General features: G+C 42.2%; 1 protein-coding gene across 1 annotated transcript in view; it reads right to left on the bottom strand.

The window, feature by feature from the left end:
• LOC126484700 (glutamate-gated chloride channel-like) overlaps window positions 1-23,152 on the bottom strand; it is a 129,311-nt gene that overhangs the window by 35,502 nt on the left and 70,657 nt on the right. Inside the window, exons 5-7 of the mRNA XM_050108299.1 lie at window positions 22,532-22,601; window positions 15,222-15,375; window positions 915-997 (exon numbers count right to left, since the gene is read on the bottom strand). Of these exons, the coding sequence (XP_049964256.1) occupies window positions 915-997; window positions 15,222-15,375; window positions 22,532-22,601 (307 nt within the window). The remainder of the gene's footprint in view (window positions 1-914; window positions 998-15,221; window positions 15,376-22,531; window positions 22,602-23,152) is intronic.

Raw genomic sequence — 23,152 nt, 5'->3', positions numbered from 1 at the left:
CCACGGCAGATGGCGCTGACGAATGACAGTTCCTCTGATCATGTACCATTTGTTCCTTGTGTGTTGCAGGCTGTGTGATTGACGCAGCGTACTGTAAGCAGCAGAATTGCCCGGTATTCATGTCGGGAACAAGCCGAGATGGTGTTCGTGTACGGCCAAGTAGATGGGAACGGCCGAGAGGCAGTACGGCTATACCAAAACAAGTACCCTCACCGACACCAACCACATCACCTACATTTCAAGACCTTTTTCGGAGTTTGTGTGACCACATAATTGTACTTTGGGTTGGTGGACTACTTGCCTGGAGCTTGTACTAGTGTTCGTCTCAGTATTCCATAGAACCTGATTCTCGAAATCTAGTGTACGGACGGTCCGCCACCTCCATGCACGTTCGTCTATCTAAAGGACGCATGATCACACAAACGCCCAAAAAGAGCTTGAAATGTTGTGTGGTGTGGTTTGTGTCTGTGAAAGTAGTTGTTTTGGCGTAGCCGTGCTGTCTCTCTACCGTTTCCATCTGTTTCGCCGTACACAAACACGATCTCGACTTGTTTCCGACGTGGATACTGGACCTTTCTACTGCTTACAGCACGCTGCGTCAATCACACAGCCTGCAATACACAAGGAACAGACGGCACGTGGTCAGAGGAGCTGTCATTCTTCAGCGCCATCTACCGTGCCAACGATGCATTTTCGGACACATGTTCATGGGGCCTTTTTTTCCTCAGTTTCCAGTCAGGAATCCGTCCCTTGCAGTTTGTCGGTTTTATTAATGTTCGCCCTGTATATCCTGTCAGCTGCATTGAACAAATTAGTAACAAATGTATCACAGTGGCGACAAATATTAGATGAGGATACCAAGTGCTACTGTATCAACAGCAGTGCTGTGTACTGAATGTAGACTCGACACTCACAGCTGGCCATCCTGATGGAGCACACCTGTCGATCGTGTGGGTACAGCCTCAGGTCCATGGGACACGAGAGTGTCATTGAGATTCTGCAACAAACAAGGAAATTATGTTATAATCGTAGGTCATTTACAAAAAAATGCATTGTGTAACTGTGACTGTTAGATAAGAACCCAGTGAACGAATTTATGAAACTGTAAGTTATCATCCCAGTAGTCCAAGAACAAGTGCGTGCGTAAAATTGTTTGTGCAAGCGTGGAAGTCTCTTCTTTCTTTTATATTTCATTAGCGTTCCTTTGTTAACCACAACCTCGTTTACTTTTTGGAGATCCTAGAAACCGGCCACTCAGTGCAGCATAGTATGTATAAAAACCACTGATAACCTCGCCATTGAGCACCCATAAACCACACACTCACCTTCATATAAATACGAGCATTTTCCTGAGTGGTTTCTTCAACGCGATAGGGAATTATAAATATTATGCCACTGTTATCCCACATTTCACACCTGATTTTAAGTTCACGAAGACATATTCAGCTAGCAATTGATTGTCGGCGATGTTGATAAAAATGGGTACAACAGTCAGCGTAGGTCCCAAAAGGATATTACGGTATAGCCTTCCGGTTCGTATCACATACCCAATAAAATGCGTCTTTCAGTCAAACGCTAACCCAAATGTAACAAATTAAGTACTCGCTTTATATTACATATTGGTTACCATTGGTCTAGGGGCAGTTCCATCATATGCGCCGACCGAGCCGGTCATTGTTTGATTATCCGCTATTTGGGAGCTCATCGCTTCAGTGGTGTTTGTGCTTTTCTGTGTGTGACATCTTCTTTGTTTTGTTGCATACTTCGTAGGGTGGTAGTCAGACAGCGGCCTGGTCCGCTCCTGTTTCTTTCTCATAGCGTCCATGAGTGTTAGCCGGCCGGGGTGGCCGAGCGGTTCTAGGCTCTTCAGTCTGGAACCGCGCGACAGCTACGGTCGCAGGTTCGAATCCTGCCTCGGGCATGGATGTGTGTGATGTCCTTAGGTTAGTTAGGTTTAAGTAGTTCTAAGTCTAGGGGACTGATGACCTCAGATGTTAAGTCCCATAGTGCTCAGAGCCATTTGAACCATTTGATCCATGAGTGTTCCACATAGAGGGTCTGTGAGTTTTTCTTTTGATAAGTCGACACGTCACCTTGTAACAGACTCATGCCGATGTGCTCTTTGACCATTTATTATTGTATGTATACTAGCTTTTATTTTTATGTAAATTTATATGTACACGATGTATGAAGTAATTTGTTTATTTTGCTGTATAATCAATTGTGTATATTATGTAAATATCGCTGAGTAATCTCTGAGGGAATGTTAGGGAAACGTTAGGTTTTTGTCAGCGAACAAGTGTCGTTGGAGTAGCGTCATCTCTGGACGCGGGAGGATGTTACGTCAGAGCGCGCGTTACACAGAGAGAGGACTCTGGGTTGACACTTGGTGAAGTGCGGACGCATGGGTGGCGTGCACTGTACTGGAGGAGTGATTGTATAGCTGCACGTGGCAAGTGATGAGCGTGGGCGGTGGAAATATTGGCTGCAGCAAGATCAAGAACCCGCCACGCCAATATCATTGCCAATGACTCCCGTGCTCGCTAATTATCATGGAAAGCAGCCAGCAGCAGTATCGTCGTCAGCAACTTCGTCACGCCGACAATGGACTGAAGTGAGGCTGCTGCATCACAGCTTATTGTCAACTAGTTTTGCAACAGCATTACTCAGCTTTGTGGTGTTTTCCGAGTGAATAATTACCATAGTTTAATCAAAACTGTTTACCCATGATACTCCTAGAATCATTCACCAAGTAGATTCCTGTCCTATCCTATTGTGACAATAATCCGAGTACTGTTTATGAAAAATGAAAATTGCAGAGCCAGTTAATTTTGCTTATGAACTAAATGATTCAGTTAGATCAAAGATTTGAACTTAAAGCATTCAGTAATTTCAGTCTCACTAACTTTAAATTTGAACTTTAATCTGAGGCGACCTAATTGTTGCAAATAGTAAATCAACTAATCAAATTAAAATGATTCCTGGCACTATGAACAAAAGCACTAACTAGAATTATGAGTGAGTGCAAATATCAGTGATTATTGTAATTTGTTGTTAGTAAAGTTCTGGTTCACACTTTAACTTGCAGTCGTGCTGAAGTATAATAATTACCTTCTGATACAGCAATTATCAATTTCTACTTCCCTGTTCAGAAGTCAATAGAGTTTCCTTTAATTATTTTTTGCCATTTTCCAAAATTCATATGAAAATAGTAGACGTTATTGTGAGGTAGCCCCCCTTGCCCATTGTCACTTACAACAGTAAGTAACCATTAATCTAAGCGTTACCTTATGTTTTCAAAATTTCTGCTCTATTAGTTAATGATATTTCGACTGCAAACTATTTTCTTTCTCGCTTTATTGCCCTAGAAGGCATCTTGTTGTTAACCTCCCCCTCATTTATCGCCTTTATATTGAATCTTCGGAACGATAGCCTTTTCAAAATGTTATTCCAATTGTTTAGGCACATGCTTACATGGTCATATATATCTAACATTGTCGATAGAAGGGAAGGAGGACGTTACAACCTGCAGCCCGGGTCTTTAGAAATATGTGACTGGTTAGTAGGTACTTTTCGTGTTTCAACACTGGGTTTCATGTGTTCTTCGTGAAATTTTTCAATCCCTTTCAAAAAGACAAGTTCCTGTTACAGCATGGTAATCAGGTTCCTTTCCGGTATAGAGATAATTCGATCAGTATGGTGCGAATGCCGACACTGAATATACCAATGTTCCAATACGAAGGCAGAGGATCTTTATCTTAAGGAATTTTTGCCCACTATTGTAGCGTGAGAAGCATTTACCGTGAACGTTTCCCAAGTCAATTCAAGATATAATGATACTGCGGCCTACGTTTGGTGGAAATGCGAATGAAAAAGAACATTCCGCCTCATTTGCAGTTTTGTGGGTCTCGCATTCATGTTACCCGCAGCGGACAGGTGGGGACCTGTTTCCTGTGCAGAGTGGAGAGTTTTGTTCTACGGTCTTCCTTGGAACAGCGCTGTAAGTTAACGGTTGTTGACCTTGTCCCCCCCTCCCCCTCTGGTAAAGAAATTGGGGCTGTATCTTCCCACGTTTTTGGCGATCATCTGACAATTGACACTATCACTGAGGGTGATTTTCCGCCGCTGCAAAGCATCACCTCGTTTCCACTATTGCTTGGACGGCGGCGCGCGCGGTTCATAAGCGACGCCTCACTGAAGAGGGTGAAGAATTAGTTGTGCCTTTCCCTCTCCCACCTTCGCCCCGTGCCGTGTTTGTCTGTCACTCTTACCAGCAATGTGGTACCACGTAGGCCTGATGAGATGGAGACCGAGGAGGCAGCGTCTGGTATTCCTGCTGCTGCAGGGGGCAGCTCGTATGGAGCTGCCCCTGAACGAGTGTGTGTTGCAGTCGTGTCGTTCGCAGCTTCCGTCACAATTCCAGTCGCTAACAAAGCAATTCCCCCCTGGTCCTCTGTCTGTTCTCGGTGATGGGGATCGTGATTTGCCGCTTATTGTTACCTCAGAGCCGTCTCCCGCTGTTTCTGGGATTCACTCTGACTGCTCTCCTTTAGGGAGTCGTATACCTTGCAGAAACACCCTTTTGAAGGGCAAGCTTCTGACACTGGGAAGTCACAGGTTAATGTGAAAGTATACAAGACACGCCCACGATGCTTACTGCAAAGGCTAACATGCCTCGCAGACAGGTTAAACACCGTGTATAGCCGGAACGCGCAGCAGCGCGCAAAACAACCAAGATTAAAGATCCAGATGGTCCGGTACTAGCCTCCCGCTCTCGGATTCCTTATTGGACACCGTCATGGACTGTAATGGGTGTTTGGTAGAATAGTGATGCTGCTCTGTTTTTCTTTCTGTGTTTCTTTTTTTGATTAATGGCTCCAGCATATATATTTGTCACACTAAATGTTAACCGTGTGGTATCGGAGCAGCGTCTAGCTTCGCTGCATCAGTTTATCTATGACTCCTGTGCGGATGTAGTGTTCCCGCAAGAATTCTTATTTATCAGTTTCCGTCTCCCTGGACTTTGAACTATTCTTAATGTAGCGCCAGAATTTTCGATGGGAACTTCCTTGCTCTTTCGAGAACGCATTCCCTTTGCTGAGGTAGAGGTTCTCGATTCTGGCAGAGTTGTTCTATATGCACCGTCTATTTCTCGTCATACAGTGGAACCTTCGCGTTTTTATAGAAGAGATTGTTTATCTTCTACGTAGGAGTCCTTGGAGACTATTGTTGGTTGGTTATTTTAACTGTATTCTGCATGATTTTGACCAGTCTCCCCGTTTTTATTATTGTCGAGATTTAAACTAGCTGATTAGCTCGATGCACTTGAAAGTTGTTTACAAGTAAATATTCAACATTGTTTGAATTCTACTGCGACTTATACTAGGAAAATTGACCGATTTTACTTATCGGATTGGATGCGGGATTCGTATTCTTGTAGTCGACGTTGTCCCTGCTAACTATTCTGACCACTGTGCGCTGGTCGCCAATCATTCCGTTCCCCGTGGGTGTTAAATGTCGCTTACTTGGCAGGTCCTTCTCTCGATGATGTAATCCACAGTGTGTGGGAGCATAGTCTTCGATCCGCTATGAAGTACTCTACCACTTTGAAATGGTGGATTGCCCTAGCTAAACCTAACCTCCGTCAAACTTTGATCACCTATTGTGCTTGTAGGACGACGGATTTCCGGATAACTCATGAATTTTATTCTGCAGATCACAGATGTACGATGTGTTGAAGCAAAGTTGTTGCAGTTGAGGAAGCGACAGATGGAAGGGTTGCGGGTGCGATCGAAACCATGATCACTAGTGGCGAAGGAATGGACTTCGTTATACTATCTGCTTCGACATAAATCTAGGCATCGCAGCTGTTGCACTACTACTTTTACAGGAGCTGACGGCCGTCAGCTGAAAGCGCACGTGAACATAATTCACGCCTTACATCAGTACTATGAGGATCTCTACGACGTGGACACACCTAGCTACTTTCTCTTCTATCCGGCAATTGATTCTCCAGGCAGGTCACTCACCCGTGAACCGACAACGAATTCTTGGACGCCCTTGCCCCTCTTGGGCGCTACATGTACGTGTATGTTGAACGAGGTGCTAAATGGGGCAGCAGTGCCCGCTCCATTCAAGATGGGGAAAATTGTGTTGATACCTTAATATCCTGGGCGTTATACTGTTGATAATTTTCATCTCTCACGCCACTGAATTTCGATTATAAGTAAGTGGCGAAAGCGGTAAACTGCAGGATGTCTGTCTTGCTGGCGACTGTCGTCGTTGAGTATCTAAGTTGTCTCCCTGGTCCCTCTGTAACGCCGAAAATACATATCCTCCTATTTCCATCTATTGTACTATAAATTTTTTTCCTTATTTTGTTACCTGAAGATATGACAATTCTGTGTCTTTATATATTGTAATTGTTCTACTATATATATATATATATATGCATTTATGACGATGCATAATTGGTTTGTTATGTGAATATTATTTGTATTTTTGCGCTGAGTCTGGCCTACAAAAAACTATGCTATCGAACTATTATATCGATAGGTGGTGTGGACAACCAAAGTGCTTAGGATCTTTGGTAGTGTTAACTCTGCCGCATGGAGTGCGGGCAGAGAGAGTTTGGCTGGAGTAGGGCGGTGGAGCAGGTGTGTTGTGTGACGCTCCCGCGAGTTGCCGCGCTTTCGCGATTTGGCAGCTCGACTTGCTATGATTGTTTCTGACACGGTGTCGCGGACGGGAAGCATTAGCTGGTGCACATCAAGAGCACGTTTCGCCTGGTGACTGTGTCGAGAAGAAGGCGCGCCAACATCCAGCTTCTGCAACAGCGACGGCCGACAATGAGTGCCACCTCCCCGATCGACGACTGCAAACCTTCAATTAACCAACAAGGAAGACTAAAAGCACGTAAAGTTTTAGAACTGTATGGCAGACCTCAGCTTTTCAAACTGTTGCCTCACAAAATTACAGCAACTTAGCATGAACCTTTGTTGCTCATTGTCCCAATTGCATTACCAAGCAGGGTCCCCTCCTTTTCTGGAATGAACCCGAGTGTCGTTGAAATTCAAACGCCAGCATCAAAGTTACATCATTCGATTTCACTGCTTTAATTTCAAAGTTCAGTTAAAGTGTTCATAGCTGGCTACAATATTTAGATTACACAAGCACAAATTAAAAGTGCGAGTTTTGTTACCATATTTTAGCTTACCTGTGACTGCAGCTCAGCTTGGTATGTACTAAATTTTACTATTGTTAATTGTTCAAAATCATTTAATTCAAGTTCAAAGTTAAATCCCATATTTCTAATTTGCGTAGATTCAAGTAGCTTTTGTTGAGGTAGCCCAAGACTAACCCTATTTTATTGAATTTCGTAGTGCTGCAGAAACAAAGTTTCACTATTGATTTCAGTCACTAAATTAACTTTCAATTTCCCGGTTTTATTAATTCTTTTACTAAATTAATACAGAGTGTAGCGAAATTTATTACTTCTGGCAAACGTTGTTTTCACACAACACGTGTCAACCTTCAGTTGCCACGCTTTTAGAGCTAATTATATGTGCAATAAGCTTTCCTTTTCAGTTATTATAGTAGTTGTCCGTAGGACTGGCGACCGTAATTTTCCACAAATCTCAAATATCTAATTAACGCCAGTTAATTGTTAACGTAACGACCGCACATTTACTTTCTTTATTAACTTTACCCCTTTTCAAAATTAATTTCCACCAGTTTCATTTGCATCTTTCCTTTCATTTAGATGTAACCCTTTCCTCCCTCTTTACCGACAGATGAACTTCGGTGACGATAGCTTTTCCCAAATTTCCATTAGGTACACGCGGTTTAATTTTTACTGTCATTAAGGTCGATAAGTGAGGGGGAGGTTACACCTCTATTCTCACTCCTGTGGCCAAATACCGTGTCGTGGTTTCTGTTGCTGCCGTTACTTTTGTCCATTGCGCCTTTGCTGTTTTGGATTTTAATAACTCTTTCGATCACGTAAATTTTGAATTTCTGCTTCGGATTTTGGAGATGATCGGATTTACTGTTGACGTTTGTAGAGAGTTATTGAACTCATTCGTGGACATAGCAGCTTCGGTGGTTAATGTGCAACTAACACACCCGATTACCACCAGTCGGGGAGTGCCCCAGGGGAACCCGCTCTCGGTGTCTTTGTCTTATCTCTGGAGCCGCTGCTTCGGAAGGTTGCGTCCCCGCTTCAGGTTGGGCGCTTTCTGGAAGCGCCCTCGCAGTTGTCGCGTGCGCTGATGATGTTTTACTCCGGCCACCTATGGAGTTACCTCAGCTAAAGGCGATTATCGGCAATTATTGTCGTGTCATGCAAGTGCGACTTAACGAGGGTAAAAGCAAACGCCCTAATTTACGGGGTTTCGATGGAACAGTAATCACATGGACTATTGCCGTGGATCGTCGTGCGTCACTGGATGTTGTTCTTGATCATTGTCCCAGTCGCTACTTTCTATTGGAAACCGGTTATTGATAAGATCCAGGGAGCAATACTGCTGACTCTTACCCTTCTTCAGAAGACCTTTTACATAACACAACTTTTCCCGCTTCCATCCATGATGGCTAAGAAACGGAAGCAGTTGTCCTGTCTCTTTTTATAGAAGTGTCATTTTCAGGTTGCAATACGAGATTGTGACGTATCCAATTTCCCTCGTCGGATTGGGTCTTTCTGACATTAAGGGGAAAGCACCTGTCTTAAATGTTTGGAGCACCATTTTAACGATCACTCGGGACTTACATACCTTTACCCCAGATCACGTATGAAACAGATTGACCGTCCATACGGCGGAACAGGCAACCGTAAAAATAGTTTTCCCGTCGATCAACAGATGTCGCAGGCGACGTTACAATGCTAACTGACCTGACCATGTCGCGGAATTGGCAACGCTGTATCTTCGGTGACGTTAATAACGCTGATTTGTGTTCGGCTAGAGCGCTGCGCGCGAAATGCATTCGTCACACAGCTGACTGTAGCTCATGATCGGCTGTGGTTTCTCCCGAGTTTTCAATTGAAGAATGTAGATTAGCTCCTGTAATTCTACAAACCAAGTTTATTTCTACAGTAGGGAAATTTCTCACAATCATATGCGAAATGAAATAAATGAAAAGTAACACACAAACATTTCTCGCGAGTTACTGTTTAAATGCAGACTGTATTGCAGTCGCATAGGTTTTACACTCGCCTTCCATGCTGTCTATTTCCTCTTTGTTATACAGCTCTTCTGATACGGGCTATGGTGGTAAAAAAGATCTCCATGTGCAGATTAACACTAGAAGATTTTCAAAATCTTCTCAACGTCTTTGGAATATAATCAGTTAATTTACTGACTAATATTACACTGAGCAGTGGGTTTCGCATCCTGACATTACCGACATATTTATTTATTTTGCATAGAGTATCTATAGGGCTTAGGTGAGTTATAATGACAATATATTTTTCACGTTAAGACTGTACATAAGTTTAAGAAACACATTTTGCATCCCTTTCTAAGTATTTCTGTAAGCGTTCTTAAGTATATTCACATTTTACATATGATTACTGTTAGTTGTAAACGAATATAATTTCATGTACGCACTTAACAACGATATCTTCTAAAAAAATAAATATTCTGAAAGTTTAAATATCATGAGTAAAAAAAAAAATCTGTGATGATAAACATCTTAACTTTGCGGTCAGCACATCTATTATTGTCACAAGCAGTACTGTTTTGCTCAGATTTAGCACATTACTTCTTTCTAGTTAAATGCATTAGAGTGATCAAGGAAAGGCAACGAAACTTATTTGTGCAGCCTAACGGAGAATCTTTATTTGGTACTTAAATAAAATATGAATAAACTACATATTTTTTATAATTTTCAGTTTTGAGACAGTTATACTACATTTTTAGTTCGGGATTTGTCTGTCTACTCCTTCAACAGTTGATATACTCGCAGGCCCTCGGCTTGACGACTCGATCCACTACCATCGGTATGTCAGAAACAGCTGTACTTTACAGACACCAAATGGTGGAGAGCTGCACGCGTTCAGGCGATGTTGCCACATATTTCACAGAACGGAGTGCCATCTAGTGGTTGGTGCCACAAGTAAGGGTGTGACACTGTTGCTGCCTGGTGGCCGTTCCCTGACAAGGGTTGCCTGCTAGACCAAGCGATCGGGGAATCTGTTTCTTACGTGATCTGGGCCTTTACGTCACGGCTGTTCGCTTTAGTGCTTCCAGTGAGTCTTGATCCCTCTGCTGACTCTGATCGTCTGAATTTTAAGCTGAGACACATTCGAGGGCTGTCTCACCGTGAGCCATTTTTGGGCTGACGTACAGCAGCGGCCAGTGCTCACGAGCAAATTTTTGTTGCCACGCTGGGAAGGGACTCCATACCCAAATCCCGTTCAACAATTGTCACCACGAATGTCCTGGAAATTTGTGTGGGCCACATCAGCCTCGCGGTTCTATCGAAGGAAGCGGTCTCCTCTTGCTACAGACTGACCCAGAATTTGATTTCCACCAAGAGCGTCCATATCTAACAGTGACGCAGACAAATGCAGTAGGTGTGCGTCTCTAGATACACTACAGCGCCGGTTTACTTACCGTGGTCACCTATCAAACTGCGCCTGGCTAAGGAAAAAATTGGTTTTCCTCAGTCTATTGAAGCTGTAGTGGGAGGGAGTATTGAAGATCTGTCTCCATTCAGTAAATAAATGCAGTTAGCATCACCAGCTAGTGACTGCTGCCTACAAATTATGGCCCATAGGAACCCCGAGGATGAAACAATATAATTACATCCTGCCCATTTGGAGGCAACTGGGAAGACTCTGTCGACCAAGACAGTGCGCAAACGTTATGGGTAACAATTAAAATGAGGTGGGCAAGGGAACACCTGGAGTGAACATGGATCAGTGTGTCAGATAAAGCAGGATTTGCACGTTGTCTGACGATCGCCGTAGAGTTCTTGTAGTGTGGAGAGGTTAGGTACAAATGCACGGCTGAGGCAGGCAGTCTTTCAGGTTAATCAGTGACGTTTGAACTGTATTTGCTTACATGATCTTGATTGCGCTTGTATGGGACCAGTTGAAACCTGTAGAGCCTCGACATAGTAATCCTGCTCACACACTGGTTCACCTCAGAAAGACCAATGTCGAAGAGTGAGACAGGACTGAGCAGCAACGTCAGGACCATTTTGTGGATAGCATGTCAAGGAGAATCTGACCATGCTAGCATCCACGGGATGCCACTATGCAGCACTGAATGTTAGCCAGCGACAGATTTTGAATTCTGTGATGTTTTGGTGTGAACCTGCTTGAGGATATAGGGAACCAATTGAAACTTGCAGTGTCTCGTCACAGTAATCCTCATCAAACAATGCTACACCTCAAAAAGAACAGAACTCGAAGAGTGAGGAAGCCTTGAGCAGCAACGTCCGAACCACTTTGTGGATAGCATGTCAAGGAGGATCCGACAAACTACCATCCACAGGATGCAACTATGCACCACTGAATGTTTTACGCAGTGACAGATTTTCATTTCACATATGTGGACTTGTGAACAGATTGCCTTTGTTTTTGCTACTGTTTAGTTTTTGTTTCACAGAAATCCTTTATTTTATATGTTTTTGTTACATAAGTCTTACATTTCATTCGATGATCTTACTGAATTTAATCTCGCGAACGATCGTAAATATGGACGCGGTACAAAACGTTCCTTGAGCAGTACGGTTGTAATTAAAACGGCTGTCTAGTATTGGTTACCACAGTGGAGTTACACGAAGCTAAGAGAGGAAAACCAGTGGGACTGCATTTCCGTTACGTCAGGTGATCGAAGCAAAAATATACGCATAAAATAGCTAGCATCGTCGAATCCAGTACCAGGAAGAATTAAGCCTAGGGTTTAACATCCCGTCGATGCCAAAGTTTTTAGAGCGGGCACAAGCCCAGATATGACAAGGACGAAGGAGGGAATCATGGATATCCTTTCCAAAAGGAACCTCCCAATAGTCACGTGAAGCGTTTGAAGAAACAGGAAAATTATAAATCCCATGTCAACCTAAAACAGAAGAGCGGAAAGTAATTAAGCATTCATGTTCCTGTTGTTGTCAGACTCGCATAAATGTGACATCCTTGAAGTTCAGCTGTGGATATAAAATCACGCGGAGGCATACAGATGACCTAGGGAGGAAAGATCAGAGCTTAAAGTCCCACTGGTGACGTTGGAGCACTGCATCGAATGCCAGAAGTTCATTGTCTTATTGTTTCTCTGATGATCTTTCAGTTGCCGTACATTAGAAAGTGTGGGGGATACGCAGTATCCCTCTTACGATCTACTCATGCTCCAGCGACTGTAAGAGCTTTATCATTAAATACTGTGCGCGGAAACCATAATGGACGGGCTAGGTATGCCAGCCGCCAACCATGTATACATCGCTGACCGATCGTCACAGAACGGTCGGCTAACGATCAAGAGACGCTGGTCTACTCAAAGATGAGTTCCAACTCATCTTACAGACTGGAAAAAGGTATGTCTTAATTTGCCACGAGGCAGCAACCCACTGACACACGTGCACCAGCTGTAAGAGGGATGCACGCAGGTGAAAGTTTAAATGTGATTTGAGACTTTCTCGGCGTATTCCATTCGTGAAATCTTCTCGGGTGGTCAGCCGAGTAAAGGCGTCGTCTTCTCGCAACGTTTCGAAGGGTTTCGTACCCATCATCTTCGCTTGAAGATGATGGGTACGAAACCCTTCGAAACGTTGCGAGAAGACGACGCTTTTACTCGGCTGATCACCCGAGAAGATTTCACGGAAGGTGAAAGTTTGTCTGTGGGTGTCGTATGGTCGTTCTTTAGGCAGACGAAAAGACCTCGTTGGGTTTCTGTGTGAAATGGTGACTTTACATGTGAGAAGAGATGAAATTGTTGACGCTTCTGTTGCTAGTGACGTATGTGATGATTTGATACAGCCAAACGGCAGCCGTCAAATATGCGTGGCCCGCAACGTGGACGAGTATATTCAATAGCAGTGGCGGCCACAACGTGGCTTCGGTCTAATACCGCACTTCTCGACTTTGTAATACTCTCTCTGTATAATGTGATGTTGGACAGTAATTTTAAAAATAATTTTTTTTCATTATTCCTCATTAATTGTAACTATTAATCTTCAAGCAATGCAGCTCCCTTTGAATCAGTTCCATATGTTTGCGGCTCCCAAGGTTAAGGTTTGTGCCACCACTGTATTGTTGTAAATAACGCCGGCCGTTGGGTTTCCAGCTCTGTCCCTCGTCACAAATCCCATGTAGCAGCTCGTCATACGTGTTGATTCATCCACCTGTCGTCCACAGACCTTGCCGTTCTCAGAGCAGCATGGAAGCTGATAGACAACAGTGTTAATAGCATCACAAATTTCTTTATGCAGTGTGTCGCTGTTCGCGAGTCACAGCCCATATGGAAGTTAAAAGTGCTGTGCCAACCCTGACACTCCGATGGAGGGTAGTTCAAACAAGCAGTAAGTTCGAAAGTAAATTCTTTGTCAATAGCTACGTAGCACTCCACACTTTGATTGAACATTATTACATACGAGACAAACGTTTGCTTTACAGATGTTTCCATGACTGAAAATACGTTATTATGAGTAACTACGATATGTAGTTGATTTTAGCTGTTTGTCATATTTAAGTCACTACTATCACTACCCCTTTAACTCTTCATTTGGCGGTGTTGCTCTCAAGCAACACCAAATTTACGTTGGCCTTATGGGACAACAAACACTTCCCAGTGATTTTTACTGGCATAGATGCCTCCAGGCAACGTTCCTTTACACACTGCGAATGCCTGTTGTTGTAATAGTTCAAGGTTTTCCACACGAGATGGCATTTTGTGCAGTGGTGTTACAGAGATCTCCTCATGTGAGCAACAGGGGTGTCTTATTTTGGTTCTGAAAGAGTGGATTTCAATAAATTGGAAGTAATCTTAGCAGATTTTCTTCAAGAAATACCCAGAGGTGAGTTTACAGCAGAAATATTTCAGTCTACTATTGTTTTGAATTACGTAAATAGTATAAAACTTTTATGTTGCCTGTGAGCAACATTGCCCATAGTTGGGACATGTGCCATTAGTATATTACATATGCTTGCGGCAGATATTCAAAACAATAAAATCGTGACATTGGCAAGCTCATTTTGTGGTGTCCAACCACTCTCAACAGTAAAATGATGGGACAGCAATGAAAAAAGAAGAATTGATGTGCCCTGTCCCAGTATTGTACGTCAGTACAACAAGCATATGGGAGGAGTTGATCTTGCTGGTATGCTGATAGAGCTCTACAGAGTACCAGGTGTTGGTACATGAAATTGTTTGGATTTATGCTAAATCTGAGTGTTGTAAATGCCTGGCTGGTATTTCGAAGAGAATCTCTGAACAACAAGACGTCACTGAAGTCATTCAGGGCAGATATTGCCAATGGTTTGATGTTTTCAGGGAAAAGGAAAGTAGGAAGGCCCTCAATAGACATAACACCACACCACAAAAGAAGAGGAGGAAGCCAACAGCTCCGACTGTTACACAAGATGTCCGATTTGATAATATGGAGCATTGGCCTGCATACGGTCCCAAAGGTCGTTGTCGTTATTGGCCATCTGGATTTTCTACAGTCATGTGTTCAAAATGCAATCTAGTATTGTGTTTCGTTCCAAAGAGGAACTGTTTCCAAAAATTCCATTGCAAGAAGAACTAGAAGGGAAAATGAAACAGTTCTATTACGCAGCAGGAATGCATAAATGTGTTTATAAATTAAATTATTCACGTACAGGAAGCCTTTTGCTTGAGGTTATTGGCAAACACTTTTTTTCTATAATATGTATAAATGTGGTCTACTGCTGGCAATGTTGCTTGTAAGCAACATTTCATAATTTTTGTCAAAAATTTCGAAAACTGACTGAATTGTATTTCTTTAAGCATAATAAATAAATATAAACACTGAAAAATTTTTTGTTTTTATTTTCACCATATGCCAAATAAAGGGTTAAGGTCTCTTCTCCAGCATACCCTATAGACATAAAGTAAAGAATTAAGCTGAATATAAATAATGCTTACGACATATTCACCTTAAACTTTCCCATTAAATGTATTTCAAAACATATTATGAAGATATGTGAATCTATACTACCATTATAGATTTCTGTTAAAAATGAAGAGTTTTTATTTCCTTACCTGGTACTGTAGAGAACGGACCCAAGAGGAAATATTCGTACATAGACATTAGGCATTACTACATCGTGAAAGTGTGCTTTCTTCTCGTTGCTAAAAAATAAATCTGGCATCCATATTCTGCTGGGATCTGTCAGTGTTAGATATTTGATTTTACCTGCAACAGGAAATAATGATTCAACTATTAGTCAAAATATGTATCAGTGACAATTTTCGTTAACTAAATACAGATAACTACAACCTCTTGAAAAGTATTTTTGAATAACAGACTAAAGCTTTCGAATGAGAGCCCATGCAGCGTAATTTATCTGAAACAGAGCCATATGTCAAGATGTTGATCGACTTTCATAGTCATAGAACGCAACGGTAAATACCACGTCAGAGAAGCAAAATATATAAGTAAGAGAGGATCAAAATTTCTAATGCTAGGTGGCTACAAATGTGCAATATTAGAAGTGTGATGTAGTGAGGAAATTGGATGACCACATGGTAGAGATGAAAAGAAGATTAGGGTTGTTAGAGACGGAGAGGTTCATGTTTTTTCAAACACCGTTAAGTGGTGTTTGCATTTACTGCCTATCTCATGATTTTCGTTCTTTACGTCTATTCGTGATACGCATACATGTGAGGAGCTGTACGAATAATGGGAAAGCATCATTGTCTGTTTTTTAACTCTCAACGAACGGATAAAATACTATATCACACACCAACTTTAGTTTATGGCCACACTCAGCGCTCTGACTTCCTTGGAATGAATGGTAATAAATCCTAACAATTAGTAAATGAGATTTTACAACAGTAAGCCTGCAAGTTCGGAGGGGTTCCACAGCTAAATGCCACTACCGTAATTTCCCTCTCGGAATATCCCTGTTTCCTTCCTGGTGCCCAGAAGGTCACATTTGCTACACTATCCACGCTTTTCTCGCCAAAATCTGTTTATATTTACTACCTTAAACCTCAGCTACTAATCTTCCCCTATTGTTCCTCTGACCATCCAAATTACCCGCATTTTATTCCTTCTGTACTGCTGCCATACATATTTATCAGATATCATTACTCATTTTCGACGAGAATTGTAATTATCATTCTGTACTACTCATGTTATGCAGAGTGTAATGCTGACTTACTGAGGATGTCTGATTAGGTGTAAGAGAAGGCTTTAAGGTCCTAACGTTTCCTAGCGAAATAAACGCATAAATAAATTTCGTACGAGTTTTCTTTTCTTCGCTTACAAGAGCTCCTTACCACGTGGTATGTGAGAGCTGTGTCTTAAGTCTGTCTGATGACTACGGGTACAGCGTGTTGTCATGTCAATGGCTTATGACGAGAGAAGTGAAAGGATGAAACCCGGTACGGCAAGAGCCTAATCTGTAGATTAGCTCCAAAGGACGTGCCAGTTTTAAAGACCCAATCTGACGGATGGATCACCATGATATTAGGGAGGTTTGAAATTTAATACAGGACACGGAAAGAAATTATGGGAGTATGGAACATTTTGCTGCTACTTTTCCTCCCTTCACCGTCTAAACATCGATGGTGCAAATTTCTTTTACCACTGGGATTCGAACCGGCCACCTCAGAGTCGAGCGCCCCATACGGCGAAATCGGCTACGGATAGGAACAATGTCCCATGCGCAGAGACTGTCACAGAGACGTTGGACGAGGATAATTGGCCTCAACGTGCTACAGGCTACAATGGCTCGATTGCGAAGGCTTTAAACAACTTTCAGTTGAGTATCTGAGGGGTTTATTGTTAAGCATATTGTGACAGTAGGAATTGTATTATTTTCTGGCTACACTGATCGTACCGTTTAGATTCTAATTTAGCCGTCGCCGAAATTTTGTTCCATCAGTGGAACTGTCTGAACATCAATCAGTAGGTCGAGGCTGAGAAAGCCGTAATGAGAAGGGACGGGATGAGCGAGTGAGGTAGGTGTGTTTTAGCAGCACATCGTCAAGTTGCATATGAACGTTTCAGCTTAAGTGGCAGCATGCTAGGGTACAGTTTTCGGGTAGCAAACGGACTGCGTGATTTACAGGGTATTGCGTAGGGGGAAAGGTGCGATCATAATGCATCTGTATTTGTGAGTCCATGCAGTGCTGCAGTCGCGCGGCAACTGCATAAAAGTGTCACTCGAAACACAAATCAGTTCCTTGAATGTCTTTACATTGTAGTCTGTGGTCGATGTCGATGGGATTCCCACCTCATCAGCGCCGCCCGTCTTTGAGCGGCCGTGGTCAAATTACTGATCCATTTCACTACATTTGGACACAACACTGACTTTGGTCCACGTACCGCTATAATTTCGCGGTGGATATATGTGCACTTCAAACGTTTTCCCACAAAACTCCTACTGTCCCGCGTATTTCAACTTGGAATATTTTTGTAGTGGTCGCGCCATTTCACTCCCACACCGCGATGCACCTGTTCTGTTCCAGAGCAGAATTGTGTTTGCAGGAAACCAAGAACACGTGTTCTCTTCTAAGAACGCAATGGTCTTAGCGTGGGACGACACGTGAAACTTAATTTTTTGAAATCTCCTAGTGTTTCCCTGCGTTCTGGTGAAGCCTGAGTTGAATAATGAGCCCCTCATGGATTGGAGTTTGCTTGCCACCCTTCAGGATCCAAAGTGAGTTTTTCTTGGACTGACTGAGACATTTTCTGTGGTTCAAATGGCTCTGAGCACTATGGGACTCAACATCTTAGGTCATAAGTCCCCTAGAACTTAGAACTACTTAAACCTAACTAACCTAAGGATATCACACACACCCATGCCCGAGGCAGGATTCGAACCTGCGACCGTAGCAGTCCCGCGGTTCCGGACTGCAGCGCCAGAACCGCTAGACCACCGCGGCCGGCAGACATTTTCTATTGGACACAAAACTCACCAATAGTGGTCCGGTGTTGTTGATACTGGAAGGGTACCAAAACCATAGCAAAATCACTGAATTTATTCTAAAGGCCAGGGCTAACCACGTAGCTGCGGTGTGCCTATTACCTCACTGTAGTTATAAACTACAGCCCTGAGGCGTCTCACTTATGCCACTCCCCCAGCAGAACGATCTTCAAGGTGTACAACTTTGCTTCCGTCGTTTGCCGATAGGTGGCGACGAAGGTAAGTAGCGGTCGAAAGAAACCGATCTTAGACTTCAGGCATTTAGCTTGGACCTCGGTCAACATAACCTCATTCAGTCGATTTGTGCCTGCATCATAAAGTTGTTCTTGATTGAAAATCTCAGTTTACGAGCCTAATTCCCGTCATTAGCGGGAGATGTTACTGTTTTGTTTGAATATGAAGAAAACAGCGACTGAGTCTCATAGAATGCTCTCAAGTACGTATGGTAAGGATGCTATTAGTGAAAGAACGTGTCGTGAGTGGTTTCAACGCTTCAAGAACGGTGACTTTAACGTCGTAGACCAGCATAGTGGTGGAACAGACAGTATTTTCGAAGATGCAGAATTGGAGACATTGCTAAGTGAAGACTCACGTCAAACTCAAGAAGAATTGACACGATTAGTGAGAGTGACATAGAAAGCCATTTCAAAACGTCTCTAGGCTATGGGCATGATTCAGAAACAAGGAACTTGGGTCCCGTGTGAGGTGGAACCAAGAGACGTTGAACGGCGTTTGCGTGTTTGTGAACAATTGCTTCAGAGGCAAAAACGGAAGGGATTACTGCATCACATTGTGACCGGGGACCAAAAATGGGTTCGTTACGATAACCCTAAACGCAAAAAATCATGGGTACACCCCTGCCACGCTTCCACGTTCACGGCCAAAACGAATATTTACGGTTCCAGCATCATGATCTGCATTTGGTGGGACCAGCTCTGCGTCGCGTACTGTGAGGTGTTAAAACCAAGTGAAAGAATCACAAGTGCTCGTTATCGAACGCAATTAATGCGCCCGAGTGGACCATTAAAAGACAAGCGGCCGCAATACAGCGATAGGCACGATAAAGTGATTTTGCAGCACGACAACGCTCGATCCCACGTTGCAAAAGAGGTCAAAACATACTTAGAAACGTTAAAATGGGAAGTCCTACCCCACCCGCCGTATTCTCCAGACCTTTCTTCCTTTGACTATCACCTGTTTAGATCAATGGCGCATGGCCTGACTGACCAACATTTCCGATCTCATGAAGAAGTCACAAATTGGATCGATTCATGGATCGCTTCAAAAGATGGACAATTTTTTCGACGCGGGATTCGTACACAGCCCGAATGATGGGAGAAAGTAGTGGCCAGCGATGGAAAATACTTTGAATGATACATGTGTTTGTTTCATTAAAGCCTCAAATGTTGGGGAAAAAACGGAGGAAGCAAAGTTGTACACCTTTTACGTCGAGGCTATTGATTGATTCTTAAGGAACAATGCCGGGCGAGTGGTGACATAGTTACAGGTGAATCCTATTTTTGGAGAGGGTTTTTCTGAAGGCAGCTACTCCACTCAGTGCCATGAATGGGATGAAGAAATATGGCACTGAACGATTCAATGAAAACATTTTCCTCGAAAAATAATTTGCTGCCTCAAATCCTACGCTTCTTACGACATTCAATAACGAGGATGCTATTGCTCTAGCTGAAACTTATGTTAGCAACCTGGGCCATCAGGCAGTTATATGAACCCTGCACCATTACCATGATATTCGAGAGATAGAAACAAAAGACTATCAGAATTCTGTCAAACGGAAAAGATGTGAGAAGAAAAAGAATATCAGGGAATACTGTTAAGAAGTCCACATCAGCAACGTTCAACAAAACTTGGTTGAAGTCTCAGGTGATGACGATATGGAATGCCTATATTGATTTGGAAGATTCGCAACATCGGGTTACAAAGAATGTTGTGTCAAGTGTCGAGGATGCGTATTGCGGGCCCATATATAGTGAGAGGGTTCTGGTGAGGAATAAAATGCCTAGTTGTACGGAAACTGCCTTAATTTTTCTGAATCTACCTTTTGTTGGAAGGAATAAAGATTTTTTTTCATGAAAAATAAGTATATTATCTAATAATTTTTTAACCTCAGCACGTAATTTGTACGAGATTTTTTTTATCTCTAAACACACTTTTTCGAGGTTAAACCTGGTTTTCTCAACTTATTTAGCCATTTTTAACTGTGTGGCCAATAGCAGGCAGCACTTGCTTTCTTTTCGGATTATTGATTGTTTAGGTACTTTCCTTTTGTCCAACGATTATGAAAAATTCAGGCAGGTAGGAGGATAGTCTGACTATAAACACTGCATTTTTGGAGTTTCCAGATCGACTGCAATTTAGCTAAACAAACTGCCAAACCTTAGAGTGGCTGTTATGCCCCTCCCTCTCACAAGAGCCTTCCCCCCCTCCAAATCTCAATCCCGTAGAAATTGACTCTCCCTGGTGTGGTGTTAATATGGTGAACTTTTGCGAGCGTTCGTTTGCACATTATTAGAAGGTAATGAACCATATTTAATGCAGCGTTCATAATCATTTCCTTTAACATTCAAAAACTTATTTGTCATGGCGGCAACACAATGAATAGCGTATTTTCAACTCGTCAAGTTTTACTATCGCAAAATACAAATAACTACAACAACTCGCAAAGTATTTTTGAATATGTGACTAAAGCTTTCTTAAAAGATCTGTGCACACCTCCACGTCTGGTATAAGTGGCAGTGGAGGAAGCGAAACAAAATCGAAAAAAAAAAAATTGGATTTTATGACGACAGTTATCTTGCAACTGCTTTCTCCTGCGACCGCGACCCCTGAGCAAGGCTTTGCGACCTCCCAGGGGGGTCGCGACCCACACCTTGAAAAATACTGTTTTACAGGATGATGCAGGGACTGTATGTGTCCCTGTTGATTGTAAACCGGTCCTGCCGTAGTAAAACACTGCAGAAGTAGAATTTATGAAGTACGGCGCTATAATCGTACTTTGGATACCTGTGATACTTGTATTTGTATAGATAAAATACTTACTTCCAAACACAGTTACATAAATATCAAGTTTTATGGATATTTACGGGTCTGTATCTTGAAGTAAATAATTTCATTTGGGAAGTATGACAACCACAGGAGTTCCCAAAACAACTGCAATGTCGTTCTTTACAAAAGACGTGAACAGTCAGGCTTTCAGAGACATCAGAGTACTTAAGACATAGAGAAAAAGATAACTATTATTATGAGTGAAGCTAAAATTAAATAAAATATGTATACAGGGTGTTTTCTGTTGATGACTGAGGATAGTGTACTGCACATTTCACCAGCATTTACCTCATTTACAGTGTAATAATTAGAGCCATTACAGGACTTATGTTTTTAGATTGTTTAGTACCTGCAAGAGAATGTGGTAAGAGCAAGCTATGGGGCAGGTATTGAAGTGTGGATGCCTGGATGGAAAACGGTTAGTCCATATTGACAGGCTTAGTCCAATTATTGGTTCAGTTACGATAGAGCAGAAAACATCAGGTTGTAAAGTTAGTGACATGTTGACATGTTTGAGGGAAGACTATCCGATGCAGAGAGAAAAAAAAAACACTGATGTACGTGCATATTACAGTACCATATACATACATCCTCTACACCTTGTATATTTAGAAGTAGATTTGATAAGCCATATTTAATGCGCATTATTCGAAAAACAAGATGCAATAGTTCTAGTTGCAACTATATCTCTTCTTTTCAGTCACCTAGTTTCCTACATACTTGGCAGGGACATCTCTACCGTGAATGTTTGAATTATGTAGTTACTGATCCATTCTCTTCATTGCAAACAGTGATCTTTAGATGCATATTAAGTTCAGGGGCTACGTTTCCGGCAGTCGCCTTCCTATTACAGATATCAAATATCTTCCTGACACGATCAATACATTTATTATTCTTTCACTACAGTGATTCCCAGACAAAGTGTCCCCAACAATTCAGTATGCTGTCATGACACAAGCAGCAAGTGCTTTGTCATTCGACCAAGAAGCGAAAAGCATTGAAATAAATTAGTGAATTTTGTAAATAATTGGAGGTAACTTGTATTCCACGTACTAATACATTGTTTGAATAGTGACTAGAATAGCGTAAAATGTATTAGATTATAGTTAGTAAATTTCAGCTCACAATATAAGAAGACTAAAAACTTACAGGAGACTCTTAACACTTCTAGAAAACGTATAGTACAACTGCAAAACAAAATAAAACGTCAGTGCGTTGTCTCTAACTCAGAGAAGAAAACCCAGTAAATGTAATCATTATACTAGCGCGCTTATATTATACGTTTAAACCCCTGAGACATTAAAACACCGATAGTAATGAAATATAATGATAACAATAAGAGATGCAAACCTCCAAAATCGTCAAACTTGAGCCTGTCGTCAAACCACTGCTCTCTGAACGTCAACTGCGCGTCATATTCCTGAAACAGTAACAGATATAACAATATGGATACTCTTCAGTGAAGTTACCTTTGCAAGGTTCATCGGTACTTTATATTCTCGCAACATAAGAAAGTAATCATATGAACACGCATACTATAAAGCTATGCAGCGCCAGGCTTTTGATCAAGCATGCAGATAAATCTATGTAAAATATCTGAAAAGTTTTTGAGAAAATAAATACTCCATACATTGTGCGGTATCTGCCGTTCACATAAACCATTAACGTTTAAGGATGGCATTGGATAATGATTTCGAAAACACCTCATCAGACGTAGCGTAGATGCTTACCAACAAATAGGCGGAAGAATACTAGTTGTACAATTGACACCGAACAGGACAGTGATAATCCTAGTGTACATGGCGACATCAACCTATGATGAAGAAGTGGAGAGAGTGTACATTGAGAGAGAAGGTGCTATAAACATAGACAAAAGACAAGACAACCTTGTCATTATGAGACAATGGAATTCATCAGTGGAAGAAAGAAGAGATGGCACTATAGGGGGACCATCTAGAGTTGGAGAAAGAA

Source organism: Schistocerca serialis, chromosome 1 (genome assembly GCF_023864345.2).
Source record: "Schistocerca serialis cubense isolate TAMUIC-IGC-003099 chromosome 1, iqSchSeri2.2, whole genome shotgun sequence".
Taxonomy (NCBI): Eukaryota; Metazoa; Arthropoda; class Insecta; order Orthoptera; family Acrididae; genus Schistocerca; species Schistocerca serialis.
The sequence above is the reverse complement of the archived record's forward strand: the minus strand, read 5'-3'. Positions and strand labels throughout refer to the sequence as shown.